Source organism: Zootoca vivipara, chromosome 8, assembly GCF_965207765.1.
Source record: "Zootoca vivipara chromosome 8, rZooViv2.hap1.1, whole genome shotgun sequence".
NCBI lineage: Eukaryota > Metazoa > Chordata > Lepidosauria > Squamata > Lacertidae > Zootoca > Zootoca vivipara.
Window position 1 is genome coordinate 7219590 of NC_142591.1, and position 17280 is coordinate 7236869.

At 43.6% G+C, this 17280-nt stretch overlaps 2 protein-coding genes across 6 annotated transcripts in view; one reads left to right on the forward strand and one right to left on the reverse strand.

The window, feature by feature from the left end:
- Positions 1-226: 226 nt before the first annotated feature.
- Positions 227-2145, reverse strand: LOC118079315 (general transcription factor 3C polypeptide 5-like). Its single transcript, XM_035103403.3, has one exon. The coding sequence runs from the start codon at positions 2143-2145 to the stop codon at positions 568-570; it is 1578 nt and encodes a 525-aa protein (XP_034959294.1). The 3' UTR covers positions 227-567.
- Positions 2146-2452: 307 nt separating this feature from the next.
- VWA8 (von Willebrand factor A domain containing 8) overlaps positions 2453-17280 on the forward strand; it is an 89118-nt gene continuing 74290 nt past the window's right edge. For 3 of the 5 annotated variants that reach the window (XM_088676078.1, XM_088676080.1, XM_088676081.1), the window contains exons 1-7: positions 2453-2630; positions 6599-6676; positions 8713-8843; positions 10803-10913; positions 12853-13020; positions 13922-14086; positions 15325-15374. In XM_088676078.1, coding sequence (XP_088532204.1) covers positions 2453-2630; positions 6599-6676; positions 8713-8843; positions 10803-10913; positions 12853-13020; positions 13922-14086; positions 15325-15374 — 881 coding nt within the window. The remainder of the gene's footprint in view (positions 2631-6598; positions 6677-8712; positions 8844-10802; positions 10914-12852; positions 13021-13921; positions 14087-15324; positions 15375-17280) is intronic. The other 2 variants (XM_088676082.1, XM_088676083.1) reach the window with 2 other exon arrangements.

Here is a 17280-nt window from a genome sequence, read left to right on the forward strand (position 1 = left end):
TAAAGAACAGAACCCAAAGATGAGAAGAAGAATAACACTAATTGGCATGAATTAACATCTACAACTGTAACAATGGAACATAACTGAGATTTTGATAAAAGAGAAAATACATAGAAACGAAGGATGAAGAGCAGGTAATAGATAAAAGAGGATAGAAAACCAAATGTGAAAGAAGGTGGAAGTCTGGTTCGGCGGAACTAAAGGAGAAAGACAATACGAAAAGATGTTAAGATAATAAAGGGGAGGGGGAAAGGGTTTTTCCCCCTTTCTTTTTTCTTTTATTTTATTTTGTGAAATAATTGTTATTGGCATTGTAATTGATTGTAGTCTTGAATATATCTTGATATTATTTTGGTATGGATATTTACTTTGAATAAGAACACATAAGCCTGTATTAGGAATTATGTATGAAAATCATTAAAAAGTATTTTTTAAAAAAACAAAGATGAGAAGAAGAGACATGGATGGGTACTTGTCTCATTAGGCCTGGCTTCCTGTCTTGCCTGTAGGGACAAGAGAAGCCAAGGTCCTCGCCAGGGATAGGTCCACAGTTCCAGTTCTGGTGCATCACACATAGTCCAAAATCTCTGTCTCCATTTCATTCTCACTCCCATCAGATGGTTCTTTGAACTCCTCCTCTTCTTCCTCCTCCTCCTCTTCTTCTCCGGACTCGAACGCCAGCTGCTCTTTGCCCTCTTCCGTGTTCGAAGTGCTTGTGAACAGAGCAGGCCTTTTGGAGCGGATGATCTGCTTTATCATCAGAGACATGGAATCCCGCAAGTCATCGCTGGTCTTGGGAAGACACCAGCCGTCCCTCTCTGTACACACCATCTCCATGCCATCGTTCCGGCGAATGATCTTCTGCAAGCATTCCACATTCAGATCACAAAGCTGATAGAACATCTGTCGATAAGGAGGCAGGGAACCTTCCCGGAAGATGTATATCGAATCTTTAAGTTTGTACTTGCTGAAAGCAGGTTTCCGTGGACTGGACACCCCAGAGGTGCTCAGTCCTTGCTTAAGGTCCTGGATGCCAACTACATGGCTTGCTGGTTTTTTCACGGTGATGGGCAGGCTGTAGTTGTAGGTGCTGCGCTTAGCTTTCACCGGCATGTCATTAGGGGCATATCCATATTTCATTCCGCAGCGAATTCTGAAATCCAGGACCTGGTAGAACTTCGCTTCTGGGTGTTCCCTGGGATCATAACCAAAGCGGACCCACAGGCTCCTCCAGGGTCCAGTTAGCATGTAGTAAGCTAAGTAAGGCAGAAGGAACTTGAGCTTGTCAGGGTGGATGCTTATATTGGCTTTCACAGCATTACGAGACCAGACTGGACGGACCTCAAACAGCTTCCTCAGTTCCTCTTCTGCTTTGTGATCCACTGCATTGCTGCAAACCTTCCTCCAGGTCTGCTCTGCAGCGTCCAAAGCCTTCGTGGGGATCTCCTCATCCTCAAAGTTGATAAAGATGGCGTTGTGGGGCCGACGGGCCCGGCTGAGACCTATCAGGTTTTCGCTGGACAACGTGGGGTTCTGATATCCTTCCCTATGTTGCGTTTCTGGTCGATAGTAATAGTCCACAGGCGTGTCCAAGCGTGAGAAAATGGGTGGAGGGATATAAAGCGGAAGGTCGCTCAGGAAGAACTCCTCTTTCTCTGGCTTGAGCATCAGGACTTTGTCATACATGGAGGTCTGCTTGCCACCTGGTCCAGAGTGCACTGCCAGGTACTGGAAATCAGACATCCCTTGAAACTTATAAACTGTGGTAACAATGCCAAGGACTTCTACTTCGAAACGGACATCTTCCTCGAAATCCCCTGCTTCTGTCCGTTTCCTCCTGGTTTTCTTTTTAACTTTCAGCAACATGGAAGAGGTGGGGAAGCGGTTGGCACACACAGGGTGGCAGTAGGGGTCCTTGGGGCGGAAGTAGAGCTCGAGTCTTCGGCTGGGGTCCGTGTAGATCCTGGAGACCCCTTCCTCTCCGCCCAGCGTCAGCAGCGTCTTGCCCACGTCTTGCACAACGCCTGGGTACTCCACGCACACCAGCCTCTTGTCGCGGTTCAGCTCTGAAGTCGCCGCGTCCGCCCCGACGGCAGGAGGAGAGCAGCACCCTGCGCCTCCCTCGGCGCTGTTTTCCCCGGCCATTCCCCCCCCCCCACTGGAGACCCTTTCTCAAGTCCAGTTCTCTCCAAAGCAGGAATGAAAAGGCGACCCAAGATCTGCACGAACTGCAGAAGCAGCTTCCGAGCTCAGGCAAAGCGGGACCTTCTTGAGCCAAACGTGGCCGCAGCAAGGGGCGAGTGTTTTCACATCCGTAAATAATATTAATCTTGGTCCCGCCCCGGCCCTGAGAGCGTCGGGCGCTGTTTCCGCGGGGACGGTGTGCACCAGCTGCACCGGTCCCCCAGCGAAGCTGCTCTCCGGCTCTTCCTCCTGTCAGGCCGGCCGGGCCATGCCGTCGCGGGTGCTCTTCCTCGGCGGCGCCGGCGCCTGCGGGGTGTGCGGGGCTTCGGCGGCGGCCAGGCGGGTCCGGCTGCTACTGCGACAGGTGGCGGCCTCGGGAAGCGGCGGCGTCAGGAGCGTCCGCACCGGCCGGGCCCGGCTTCTGCACTCGACCGGCAAGGCCGAAGGTAACGGCGGGGCAGAGAGGGCGCCTTCCCGGGCCTCCGCCGCCGGCTGGGGCGCCAAGGTCACCCCCGGCCTAGCGGGGACTGGGAGCCGGGTCTGTGCCGGGTCGCCTCTTGGCGGCAGGCCCGGGGATCCGGAGGATCCCACAGGATCGGACTCCTCTCCACAAGGTTGAGGCGGAAAAGGCTGCTGGAGCCACGGCACCCCATGGCCCTCCGCTTCTGGTCTTCCTTCCCCGTGGCTGAGTGAGCTTATGGGACTCACTGCCACGAGAAGAGTTCGGCCCGGGTGACTTCTGCTCCCAAAGGGTTTTTTTTAAGGCCCTTTTATGCATAGCTGCCAAGTTATCCCTTATCCCTTTTTTAAAGGGATTTTCCCTTATGCTGAATAGGCTTGCTCGCGAGAAAAGGGAAAACTTGGCAGCTATGCTTTTATGGGGTTGCTCTTCCAAGAGTGCCTCAGCCCTTCCAGTGGAGCTGCCGCTTTCTCAAAAGCAACACACCTCTCTGCGCCAGCGAATTATTATTAATAATAATAATAATAATAATTGAATTTATATATGGCCCCAGGGGTCTCAGGGTGGTTCAAAGAATAAAATCCTTAGGGGAGGAACAATCTACCTTCCTAACCTGCTTGCTGGCTTCCCATCAGCATCTCTCGAAACACAATAAAAAATTTTCCTTCCAGTAGCAGCTTAGAGACCAACTAAGTTTGTCATCCTTTTTTCTAAACCCTGTTTTCCCTTTAAGTCTTCTCTCATTCCAATGGGAACTATGCTTCGCCTTTTTCCTTTACGCCGTAAAAATAATAATAGGAGTTGTTATTGACATGACTGGCCTCCTTCCATCAAAATAAAGTAAAGGAAAGCTACAAATTTGACAAGGAACTGGAAAAATAGGCCACATGGATAGGGATAAGTAGGAAATAGCACCCCTCCCCTGAGACTGGCAGTAACAGCTTTTCTCAACTGGTCCTGCTAGCTAGGGATGATGGGAATTGTAGTCCAACAACATCTGGGGACCCAAAGTTGAGAAAGGCTGGGCACAAGCCTATATCTTCATCAATATCATTAGTCATTTCATTTCTATACCGCTTTATATTTCTAAGAAAAAAACCTCAAAAGTTGTTTACAACACATTTACACTACTTATTTTACGCTACTTTTATTAGATCCTTTATTGTGGTTCTACTTTGGTGGGATTTCCTTCTAGCTGAGATTCCTGCATTGCAGGGGGTTGGACTAGAGGACTCTTACGGTCCCTTCCAACTCTACAATTCTAGGAGGTACACACAATTGCAGCCTTGCTCTTAATTTCCCATAATAAATTTACTTAGATGCTCTATATTTCAGTATAATATAAAAGCAAACTATATGATTCTGTACCACTTTTATTATTTTGGTTTGCAGATAATATAACTGTTTAACCTGTTATTGAGGTCTAGGTTTAACACACTAGTACCAGTATATTTTAAATGTGGTCATAAGTGACCCTGATTTTTAGTGGAACTTACTGCCACATACATGTGTTTTGGATGATATCTCAGCTTTGATTTTCCATCACATTTATTTTGACTAAAGTGTTCCTGTTTCTCTTTTGTCAATGTTCTAAGCTTATATATGGGAACCTTTTCTACATGTTTAGCTCAGCTCTGTATGAAGTCTTTTATGAGTATCTCCTTTTGACTGTCTTGCATGCTTTTCATTGTGCTTCTGCTGGGGTTGTGATCATAACATATTTGGAGAGTGGTTTGCCCATTTTTCGCTCTCAGTATTGTTATCTCCAAGGCGCACTAAGGATTTCTGTGCTTTTCCTTATCGCTTGCCTTTTTAAAACCTGGTAATAAGTATTTCCACAGCAAGATTCGTGTTTGTCACCCAGTTGCCCAACAGCATCAATTTAGATCAAAGTCCTTTTAGTTAATTTTTTGCTTGATTTATGTTGCATTGAAAACATTATTAAAGAAAACTAATAACAGCTGGCTTTAAAGAACATATTCAAAATGAGTAGTTAACCCTATTGTTATGAAGTAACTATTTATGAAAGGAGAAATGAGTAAGACAATTTATAGCTGGGCAGGCAGGAAAGATAATGAAATCCTAAAATTGTTGAAATGGGATATGCTTGCCCCATGATCAAACAGAGATTTGTATAACATCCTCCCATTTATCACTTGAGAATCTAATGATTTAGCCCTAAATATCCCTGCCCTCTCTTTAGCTTTACTATGGCCACATATGCATCCCAGAAGCACTGAAAACAATAATAAAACTTGTACAGTATGTTAGTCTTCCATTACCCCATGTTGTTCTCGGCTATAATGAGCTGTGATTGCCATGTGATATTTCAGAGCCCCCCTCCTTAATTTAGCGAAAAAATAAATGTTTTTACCTTTACAGCTTTGGGGGTCTATTCTGCCCCTCTTGGAATGATTAAGAAAACCACACAGGGTGCCTGCCATATCTACAGATGCTTAGGACAGAACTTGCTCTGCTCATTTAATATGAAAAAAAATCATATTTAGTCTATTTTCACAATAGATAATGGGGTGTACTATACACACACAGTAGTTTGAAGTCATAGCTGCCAAGTCTCTTGTTTTTCGCGGGAAATCCCCGTGTTTTAAACCGTTTCCCACTGGCAGCCCGGATTAGGAAAAATCCCGTAAATCCCCCGGATTTCCTACCTGCCAGGGAGGCTCCATTTTGGGTCCTCGCCGCCCGATTTCCGGTGCCCAGACATGGGTAGCGCGGCACTGGAAGTTGCTTCTACGCGTGTCCGGACATGTGTAGAAGCGACTTCCGGTGCCGCGCCGCTGCTGAACCCGCATTTTTCAGCGGGAGACTTGGCAGCTATGGTTTGAAGTGGTTATGAGGTGTGCATGCTTTTCGTGTTCTCTATGTGGCAAATAAAATACTGATATTCTCATTCTGTGAATAACCCAATAAGGAAAAACAAACCGTTTGCATCTGTAGCTTCTGCTGGTATGGATGCTTTTTAGTGCTTATTTTTTCGTGGGCAGTTTGTCATGTGTGTTTCATTGAGGACCATAGCTGCCAAGTTATCCCTTTTTTAAAGGGATTTTCCCTTATGCTGAATAGGCTTCCTTGCGAGAAAAGGGAAAACTTGGCAGCTATGTTGAGGACGTTCTGTTGCCACACACCCTATTTCATTTTTCTCCTCACCTGATTGCAACCTAGCCATTGGGTAGCTTACATGATGCCGAAGGCATCTCACACAGGGCTTCAATCCCTTGGAACTGCCCCCTCCAAAGCATTGAGTGGACCTTGCCCGGAAAGCAAGGCAGAGAGCTTAAAAGCTGTTTCCATGCTCGGAAATTCTTGTGTGCATTTAATTACACAATTTCAACTTGCCAGGATTCAGGTGCAATAATGCTTAAAATAGATCTATATGGTTTAAACCATAGCTGCCAAGTTTTCCCTTTTCTCGCGAGGAAGCCTATTCAGCATAAGAGAAAATCCCTTAAAAAAAGGGATAACTTGGCAGCTATGGTTTAAACTAGATTTCAGTGGGTCTGTGCTAAGCATGACTAAGCCTGGATCCAACCCCACATCTTTAAATAAAATGTTAAGTATCACAAGTTGAATGAATGACCTGTTTTTTTGTAGAATCTCTGCAAAGTGGCTGATGGAGCTATTCGTTTACATGTGTCCCTTTGTTAAAGTTATTGGGGTTGCAAAGGCCAGGAGTTGAAGTGGAAGCTAGATACTGTATACTAAGTTTGTTACTCTGTACAAAGGTTTACTATTGCAACTATTGACACAGAAAGCAAAGGCTATACAGTAACAAAGATTTTATGGTTAAAATGCCATCTTGGGTCTTCCCTGCAGGAAGGTTCAGAAAATATTATGTGCCCTGAATAAGCAAATGTCTTTCTCTTTGTAGGCTGTGTTAGATTTGTGATGATGGTATAGTTAGCAATCACTGACGGTTCTCCTTTTTCTTTTCAGGTGATACTGTTACTATTGGAGATGTGTCATACAAACTCAAAATTCCAAGAAATCCAGAACTTGTCCCAGTGAACTACAGTAAGAAACAATATTATTCTAATACCCAGCTGGTTAAACATATATGAATAATAATAATGATTTCAAAATTTATTTTCGCCCCACCCTTCTCTCTGACCGTCTGAAGGCAGCTTACAGATAAGAACAAGATTTGCTAAAAATAGGGGGGGAGGGAAATCATTAAAAAAAATCTGTAATAGAATTTTTAAAGCTTTTTGATGTTATACTGTGCCATTTGCACCCCGAAAAGTACTTAACCAGAGTGGTGATAGCGTGTGTGCGTGAAGTGCCACTTCTGCACATGCGCGCACGGCGGAACCCAGAAGTAAACACTTCCGGGTCCGCCGCGTACTTAACCTGAAAGTACGCAACCTGAAGCGTACTTAACTCGAGGTATGACTGTAGTTAAATATTAGAAGAGTTTGATTACTACAGGATGGAGAGAAGGTGGAGGAAAGATAAAAGGAAATGCGAGATGGAGAAAGTCTGGGAAGATAACATTTTGTTGTTGTTGCCTTCATTAGTAAAGGTTAATTACTTTATGTTAAGCTGAGCACTAGTAAAATAAAACTATAAGATCAACTAAACATATTTGCCAATTCCTACCTACAAGCCTTTCTATGCTCTTGTTATTTCATATAAAGGAAATAGTGAAATTTTGTAGGAGCTGGTTATACTATTGAAAAGTGCATTTGAGTGCCCTTGTGTCCGTAGGGTCTGTGGCCCTGAGGTTTTGGGGGTATTCTTGTATGCATTTATGTTCTATTCCTATCTGACAGGTTTGTTTTGCATTCTTGAGTTTTCTTTCCATTTTAGGTGTCTCTTAAATCTGATCCAATTTCTTTTCTTCAAACCGTAACTAAAAATAGAACTGGTTAGATTTATTAATGTGAAATGTACCAGGAGTGTGGAGTTGCATAGCAAGTAAACTGCTCTTGGGCTTCTAATGCTGGCTGTGATCACGCATCATGTCAAGCCGTACTTAAAGGTTCATTATGGTTTAATGTGAACAAGGCCCCTGCCTCCTGCTGAGAAGTCCCGGCTTCTGGCTACATCATGCCGAGAACAGAAAGATGTGCAGGGTAGATCTGCTCCAGGGGACCCCAGGGATGTCACACCAGCATTTAAAGCTTTTTTTCAAATCCCTGTTCTGCATTAACCGTGCCTAAGCCTGGCGAAGGAAGCTCACACATAAGAGAGGAGGAGCCATGTGGAGAATAGAAAAAGGCCTTCTCCAGGCACTACAGCACCTTCCATAGCCCAGGGGTAGGCAACATGGTGCCCTTCAGAGGTGATTTAGCCAGCATGGCCAGCAGTCAGGAATGATGAGAGCTGTAGCCCAGCAACCTCAAGAGGGAGGCCACCATGTTGGCTATCACTGCAATAGCTCTTGTATTTGTCTCATTTGTACCCCCAAAGAGGCTAAAAGAGCTGCCTTTGTGTTCCTCTTATTTTACCTTCATAAGTATCTTGTGAGTGCTGGCAGAAATGATGTGCTAAAGTCTATCCAGGGACTTTCAGCGATGAGCAGAGATTACTTACTTGTTCGTTTAGTTGCCTAACACAGGCCAGTCTTGAGACGCCTAAATGTCCAGTTGGAGGAAAATCTTAACCTAGCTCACCCGCTTCCTCACCTTTAAACCTAAGTCTCTAGATCAGGCTTCCTCAACCTCGGCCTTCCAGATGTTTTGAGACTACCATTCCCATCATCCCTGACCACTGGTCCTGCTAGCTAGGGATCATGGGAGTTTTAGGCCAAAAACGGAGGGCTGAGGTGAGGAAGCCTTTTCTAGATGGCACTTCCTTTTATTACGGTGATTTAACTGGACTCTATCAATCCATTTTATGCATCCCAAACACTGTCAGTTGCATTGGTTTGAACTTTAATAAATTTGAAATGTTTGTACTCTGAAAAAAGGACCTCTAAGCAGTGAAGCTAGAAAGATAAATTCAGAAATTGAAGAGCAGTATCAAAACCATTAAAGGTGCTTCAGAATTTAAAAATATTTGTTTGTAAATTCTTAATTTAGACCAAAGTCCACGCTTTTCTCATTCAGTTTCAGACTCTGTGGCTCAGTCTGTAATTCAGCATTTAAGATGGATCATGCAAAAAGACCTTTTGGGCCAAGACATCTTTCTTATAGGACCACCTGGGCCTCTTCGGCGATCGATTGCTATGCAGTACTTGGTAAGTTTGGGGAGAGAGACTTAATTTTCATTTGGAAACTGGAGTGGACATTAGTAATTCTTAGGTTTTGGTGTAGTAATGTTTAGCAGTCTAAGAGACATGTAGCCTGGGAGAGTATCTTTTTGGATTACTGGCAGAAGGCCCTGTAAAGTCTGGTGCGCAGAGAATATGTTTGGTAATCAAGGATTGTTTAGAGTTACATCCCAATTTTGAAGCCTTTGAATCAAACCAAGAACACACTACAGCTGAGTTTCTAGACTGGTGACTGGGAGTGGCTGCTGGGACCATCTAACTAACACCAGTCCTGAAGGATCTTCATTGGCTCCCAGTGTGTTTCTGACCACAATTCAAAGTCTTGGTGCTGACCTTTAAATCCCTAAACAGCCTCGGCCCAGTATACCCGAAGGAGCGTCTCCACCCCCATCACTCATCACTGAGGTCCTCCTCCGAGGGGCTTCTGCTCATTCCCTCCCTGCGAGAAGTGAAGTTACAGGGAACCAGGCTGAGGGTCTTCTCGGCAGTGGCACCCTCCCTGTGAAATGCCCTCCCATCAGATGTCAAAGAAATAAACAACCACCTGACTTTTAGAAGACATCTGAAGGCAGCCCTGTATTGAGAAATTTTTAATGTCTGACGTTTTACAATTTTTTATATGTGCTGTAAGCCACCCAGGGTGGCTGGGAAAACCCAGCCAGATGGGCTGTGTATAAAACTACAACTACTACTAGCTGGTTGTTTTTTCATTGTTTGTTGCCTCAAACATGTGCTATACTTATTTTATTGGCATAGTCAAACTGGGGTTTAGACACGGTTTTGGCACAGAAAACACTTTGGTCACCTTTGTCAGGAGAGAGACAGGGGAAACATGTCCTTGTTAATTCTCCTCAGCCTCTCAGTGGCTTTTTATACCATTGACCATGGTATCCTCCTCGAGCGGCTGTCTGAGTTGGGGGTGTGGGTGGCATTGCTTTGCTGTGGTTCAATCCAGATAAGACTGAGGCACTGGGTGGTTCCCTAGACCAGAAGGCTGGGAGGTTGCCTGCTCTCGATGGACTCCCTCTGAGGGAGCAGGTATGCAGCTTGGAAATATTCAGGATCCTTTGCTGTTACTTGAGGCTCAGGTGGCTTCAGTGGCGTGGAGTGCCTTCCATCAGGATTGACTGGTAGCCCAGCTACACCCCTACCTGAACAGGAATAGCTTAACTTCTGTTGTCTAAGTCTATTACTGCAATGACTTCAAGTCTTTGAAGACTTGATTCTTTTAAGGGAGTTTTTAGGTTTTAAAGACGACCCTTTTTAGCTATCTTTTTAAAGAATTGTTTTGATTTATTTTGACTACGGCAGACCAACACGGCTACCTACTTCAATCTATTACTGCAGTGCGTTCCTCTGCACTGTGTTCCAACATTTATATTATACGAATGGCACATATTCAGGAAGTGCACTGGGATCCTCCAGCTCACAATACGTTTCATGAGCAACCATTAGCGCTAGACGAACACATTTTCACTATATGTACCGAAAGGAATACAACATAAATGAAACAAAGTTTTCAACAATGCTATTAATGATGCAGAAGTAATAGCAATGCTGTTTATATGTTTATGATTATTGCTCTCTGTCATGCTATGACTCACACTGATGGAACATATTGCAAGGTCTTTTTTACCTCGGTGTGTCTCTCTTATCTCTCCTTTTAGCTGGCCGTCTTACTTTGTTTTGATCCATCCAAGTGATTTAAAGCTGAATGTTTCAGAAATGTTCATAAGGAGGTGGCCTGCTAAAAAAATTCAACCATGCTGATTGAGGGGGAGAGCACTAAACTGGGCCTCAAAAGATGGCGTTGCTCTTTAGTTTCATTCCATTTAGTGATGTATCGCTGCCTCTGATGGATAATTTGCTGTGGAGATGTGCTGATTGTAATCTATATGTTTTCAAATATTGCGCTGTGTCCTACAGGAGTTGACCAAGCGAGAAGTGGAGTACATTGCACTCTCCAGGGACACAACAGAAACAGATCTCAAACAGCGGAGAGAGATCCGAGCTGGAACTGCTTACTACATTGATCAGGTGAGTACCTATAATTGCCACGGGTCTTTATTGTCAATTTGATGAGAACTGATGATTTCTGGGCAAGGTTCTTGAGAGCGTGGTTGCCAAACAGATCCAGGTACTCTTGAGGAGTCAGATTTCCTAGATCCATTTCAGCCGGAATTCAAGCCTGGTTTTGTTATGGAAACTTCCTTGGTCGCCATGCATGATGACTTGTGCTGAGAGAGAGACAGGCAGAGTGTGACTCCATGGATCCTCCTTGATCTCTTGGTAACTTTTGATACTGTTGACCATAGTAACCTTCTGGGGTGACTGTTTGAGTTTGGGTTTTGGGGGGCCTGTGCTACAGGGACTCCATTCCTGCTTGAATTGATGGCTCGAAAATGTGGCTCCTGGAGGAGCAATGCTTGGCTCTGAGGATTCTCCAGTGTGGGGTTCCTTGGGGGCCGGCTCATGAAACTGCTCAGTGGGATCGTATAGAGTTTTGTAGTGCATTGCATAGCTGCCAAGTTTTCCCTTTTCTCGCGAGGAAGCCTATTCAGCATAAGGGAAAATCCCTTAAAAAAAGGGATAACTTGGCAGCTATGGTGCATTGACACCAGTACAGTAGTACCTCGGGTTACGAACATGATCCGTTCTGGGTCGCAGTTCGTAACCCGAAAAGTTTGTAACCCGAACCGCCATTTTGCGCATGCGCAAAGCGCTATTTCCGCGCTTTACGCATGTGCAGACCGCACGCGCGGCCGAAAATACTTCCGGGTTTGCGCAGTTCGTAACCCGAGTTGTTCGTAACCCGAGGTGTTCGTAACCCGAGGTACGACTGTATGTTGATGACACACAGCTGCATTTCTCCTTTACATTTTGAATTAGTTCTTGGTTGTGATGATAGACTAGATGAGGGCCCATAAACTGAAGCTTATTCTAGTCAATACTGAGATTCTGTGGTGGGTGGTTCCTCTGGCTGGCATATTTGTGTGGCCCCCTACTCTAGGGGGGGCATTCTCCCTTGGGAGGAGTGCGCAGGGGGGGCGTGTTTTCCTCCTGGATACATTGCAGTTCCTTGGAGCACAGGTGGCCTTGGTGCCACAATGTTCCATCCTTTCATTTAGGCTGGTGGCCCAACTGCAACACTATCTCTACAGGAATAACTTGGCTATAGTAATATATGCTATATTCAGAGGTGTAGGAAGGTCAGGTGGTACCTGGTGCGGGAAATTTCTTGTCACCCCTCCACTTGATTCCTTCCCCCCCCCCCCTGCAAAAATGATTTTACGTTATTTCATATTTTCTTACAAAGGATTGTGGATTCTGGGCCTCTGATAACAAGTAGGCAACTGTGGACAGATGCTTAAATCTACAGGATGGATTGTGTTTTGGCTTGTGTTATTTTATTTATATTTATTTAATAAAATTTAGTTTTAAAAACCTGCAAAGTGGTTTACCAAAACAAAAAACATATCAGTTAATATCTTGACCCTGCTCCACTTCATTGAAGTTTCAGCCTTCATGACATAGGAAAACGGCCAAGTAAACAGCTATTTTCATGGAGGAGGGTCAAGATATTAACTGATCTGCATGAAATTTCATATACTGTATATAATCCGTAGTGTAGTAAGATAAGACCTTTGGAGCAGGCATTTTTTAAAAAATAGTTTTTTTTATGAACTGCCCTAGTAGGGCAGTAATTGTTCCTTGATAATTTGTCACCCCCCTCCATGATGGCACCCGGGGCGGACCGTCCCCCCTTCCTACGCCCCTGGCTGTATGTAAAGGTAGGACCCCCAATTCTTACAATTCACATTCTCCCTTGAAAGTTGACAGATATGCCACCCCTGTTTTCACAGGGGAATATGGTTCTGCAAATGTGTGCAGTGGGAAATATTCATCCTAGCTTTCGTTTTGTGAACTCATATTCAGCTGTTTTTGCTTCTGAAGCTGATTTTGTTTTGTTGGGCAGTGTGCCGTACGAGCAGCCACCGAAGGTAGAATCTTGGTTCTGGAAGGCTTGGAGAAGGCCGAGCGGAATGTCTTACCTGTGTTGAACAATTTGCTGGAGAACCGGGAGATGCAACTTGAAGATGGCCGTTTTCTCATGTCAGCAGAACGTTATGACAAACTGCTGAAGGTATTGGGTTGTTCCATCAATATTAGATCCCAAACAACATTAGATCTAAAATAAAAGTTGCTGGAGAAGCCTTGATTTCCAGAAGGCTTATTCTTTATATGGCTTATTTTATAGTTGCTCCTTCCCTGCTGGATCTCTCGAGTAACGTTTTACTGTATGGAGCTCTTCCTTTCTTCATTATATTTCTAAACATGTTTGCCCTTAAATACCACAATATCTACCTAACACACGCTTCTCATAGCGGGGAGATCGGTACACCAATAGGTATCCTGTACTACCCCTATTGCCCAACTTCCAGAACTTGCACTCGGAAAACTGGGTCTCCCTAAATAGGAAGGTTGGTGAAAACTAAGGACTTCTTAAAAATCACTGCAACCTCCCTCCCCACCCACATGACCTTGGTTGCTGTGCGTAAGAGAAACCTGGTGGACAAGCAGTGGCAAGAACAGGTGCAGCTGCCATGCCCAGCCATGTCTCTGTTACACGTGCAAGTCAATTCCTCAATCGAGTCGTGGATGGCTCTTGTCTTATGAATCACTGACCTGGCATTGCAGGTAATGATGGATCCCTTGGCATGTACAGTACTGACATTTCCCCCCTCCTCTTTTAAAGAAATATTTTTTAAAAAAATGTTTTCAGGGTTATGGTTCACTGTGAAAGCACAGTGAACATACATTCAGATCACTGATGTGTGAAGTGACTCTTAAAATCCTAAAATCAATATGCAGTTTTGTTAATACTGTCATTTGTATTGAAGCTGAAGGAATGCGAGCTCCATGTCTTCCAGATCTATAAGTCATTTGTTGTCCAGTTCAAACAGCTCTTCATTAGGTACTCTGAATAGTTGGTCTTTTTTTCTGAAGTGGTTGCAGAATTCTAATTATAGACCTTATTTATTCAGGAGCATAATAAATCAGAGTTGGATGCATGGAAGATTGTTAGAGTCAGTGAAAACTTCAGAGTCATTGCCCTGGGCCTTCCCGTCCCCCGATATTTGGGTAACCCATTAGACCCACCTCTGCGATCTAGATTTCAAGCAAGAGATGTTTATTATCTACCATTTAAGGTAAGTAATGTTGCAGGTGTCTGGGGTTGTACACAAAGTACAGTTGAACGATGCTTTTACCACGGGAGTCAAAGGTGTTCTAAAGGAGGAAAATGAAATGATGGAGGAGCTGAATGCATTATTTGAATTTTTCCCCTCTGTGGAAGAGCAGATGCCTATGTCTTTACTAACTTTGTCAGGAAGTGAGTCTAAGGAACTGAGGCAAATAGTAGTGACAAGAGCTGATGTTTTAGGCCATGTTGACAAATTAAAAACGAAGGCTTCACCAGGTCTAGATGGCATCTACACAGGAGCTATTTAAGAACTCAAAATTAGAATTGCTAATCATGCAAAAAACAACAACCCAAAGTTGGGGAGTAGGGATCCAGGAGATTACAGGACAGTTAGCTTAACATCTATTCCAGGAAAACTGGTGGGAAACATGATTAAAGATAAAATTACCAAGCATAGCGATGTTGTCTTGCTGAAGAGGAGCTGGCATAACCCACAGTTGGGGAGTAGGGATCCAGGAGATTACAGGACAGTTAGCTTAACATCTATTCCAGGAAAACTGGTGGGAAACATGATTAAAGATAAAATTACCAAGTATACCGATGTTGTCTTGTTGAAGAGGAGCTGGCATAGCTTCTGCAAAGGAAAGTCCAGTCTACTTAACCTTTTAGAATTCTTTGAGGGCATCAATAAGCATGTAGTGAGGGATGACGCAGTACACTTTGTGTGTTTGACTTTTTGAAAAGCTGTTGCAAAGCCCACCACCCAAGACTTCTGAGCAAGCTTAGCAGACATGGAACAAGTTATCTTATGGATAAGCAAGTGGTTAAAGTACAGGAAGCGCAGAGCATGAATAAATGTCATAATAAATGTAGGATCCCCAAAGGATCCGTATTGGAACTGGTGCTTTTTATATTCTTCATAAGTGATCTGGCGTTAGTGGTGGAGCAGGACAGAGGCCAAGTTTCCTGACGACACAAAATTGTTCAGAATATAAAAACGAAAAGGACGGTGAGGAGCTATAAAAGGACCCCTCTCCAAACTGGGTGAATAGACGTTAAAATGGCAAACACCGTTTAACGTAAGCAAGTGTAAAGTGGTGCATTGTAACATAACACCTGACTTTGACGGACCAGGAAAGAGAACTTGGGTGGAGAGCTTGATGAAGATGTCACCCTGCACCCTGGTGGACAGTGTGCTGTTGCTTGAGTAAATGGCCTGATAGGTGATACTGTCTTCTGTTTTAGGACCATCTTTCACAGTTATATTGTATTGGACCTAACGTTTCAACTGAGAGGTAAATATATGCATTATAGCTATGCATAAATGTTTTTAGAATTTAGTTTTCTTACCCATTGGCTTCCCTTGTAGAATATTAGAGTTGTGTAGAGTTGTTGTGATGTGACAAAATGAATTGGGTGACATAATCAGACATGATATACAAAGGTTCAAATTTTTATTAGGCCTTCTAACTGATTTCATGGCTAATGTACTTTAGGTAATGGTGGTACAAAATTTGGGTACGTCTATCTTCCAACCAAACTCACGTCTTTAGGATGGGGTGAAAAAGAATCCTCTGTGAATAAACCTAGATGAGCTCCTTGGTGAACCTTCACTTCATGACAGAGGTAGTTAGTGAGGAAAAAGTCAGAAACAACTGAGCAACTGTGATTTCAGATCTTCCTGAAACCATCATTTAAACCACAGTTTCCCAAGTTCAGAAATTATGAGGAATTGCACTTAGTTTAAAATTGGAAGCAGAGGCTTCTGATCTCTTCCTTAGTGTGCAAAACAGGAAATGCTGGGCATGCACAAGGCGGAGGCCTGTAGCTTGTTCATGTAAATGGTCCTGTGAAGTCTGAATGGGGCCAATGTGAGATTAAAGACACTTGTACCTTTTTTGTTTTGATTGCTTGTTTCCTTTTTAGAATTTGTGGATAAATGAGCTGAATGGGCCAGGGATGGGAAATAGAACAACACATCTTAAATCTCAGCAATGATCTCTTGCTCTGTTAGAAACGTCCCTTAAAAACAACAACTGTGGCTTGCAGGATCAAACATTCTGCGCTGGATCCCATGTTGTGATCCCATGTTGTGTGTGAACATGGCATGTATACAGGATGGATATATGCCATCCTGTTTACACCCCTGATATTATGGTTGTAGCAACTGTTAGCCTTACTTTAGTTAGCATTTTGAATTTAAGATTAAAATTTACCTAGATGGGTTTCCGTCAGTATATTATAAAACGTTAGGATTGCCATATTTTGAAGAGCTAAAAAGAGGATCCATTTGCTGTCTTCTACTTTTAACTATGGATCACTATGACGACTCATTTTACATACCCTTGAAAAAGAGAGCGTGTCCTGGAAAAAGAGGACGTATGGCAACCCTATGAAAGAAGCTAGTACTCTAATTCAGTGTTTCCCAACCAGTGTGCCTCCAGATGTTTTGGGACTACAACTCCCATCATTCCTGACCACTGGTCTTGCTAGCTAGGGATGATGGGAGTTGTAGTCCCAAAACATCTGGAGGCACACTGGTTGGGAAACACTGCTGTAATTAAAGTGGAACCAAAGAAAGTGGCCTCTATTGCAATATCGTATAGAATATTGCTCTATTTAACAATGATTTTAAGATGTAATCCATATTGGCAGCTAGATTAAGCAAATTTATTGGTAAATAATTTGATGCAGATTAAACTGGATTTATCCTAAATTTCAACATGAGAGTACCTATATTAAAAGGTTAATAAATAGTATTAATGCTATCTATATTCTCAAACAAGGGACTAGCTTGTTTTTTAGATCCCCAAAAAGGCATTTGATAGGCTTGAATGACCCTATCTAGCACAGGTTTTTACAAACATTTGGAAGTGGACATATTTCTTCAAGATGAATTAAAACTTCCTGGATGGGCAGGGTAGCATCAGTTAAAATGACGATTTTACCATTTTTAATTCTTTTTGTTTCAAACTCCACCTATAAGTATTTCAGCAAAGGACCTAAGGAAATGGCAAAAAATGATTGTAAGCGGTACTCATCAGGGCAAGAGACCTAGACTGCGATTAACTGTATTGTCTTAACCTTCTCAGAGAGGGGCTATTGGTTTTACCACATCTGCAAAGATATCATGATGCGGTCCATATACAAAATGCCATTACAGGCAGCGGCCACTATAGGCATGTCCGATACGTGTGAACC

Coding starts and splice junctions, on each gene's coding strand:
- LOC118079315 (XM_035103403.3), bottom strand. CDS start 2,145: ATGGCCGGGGAAAACAGCGCCGAGGGAGGCGCAGGGTGCTGCTCTCCT.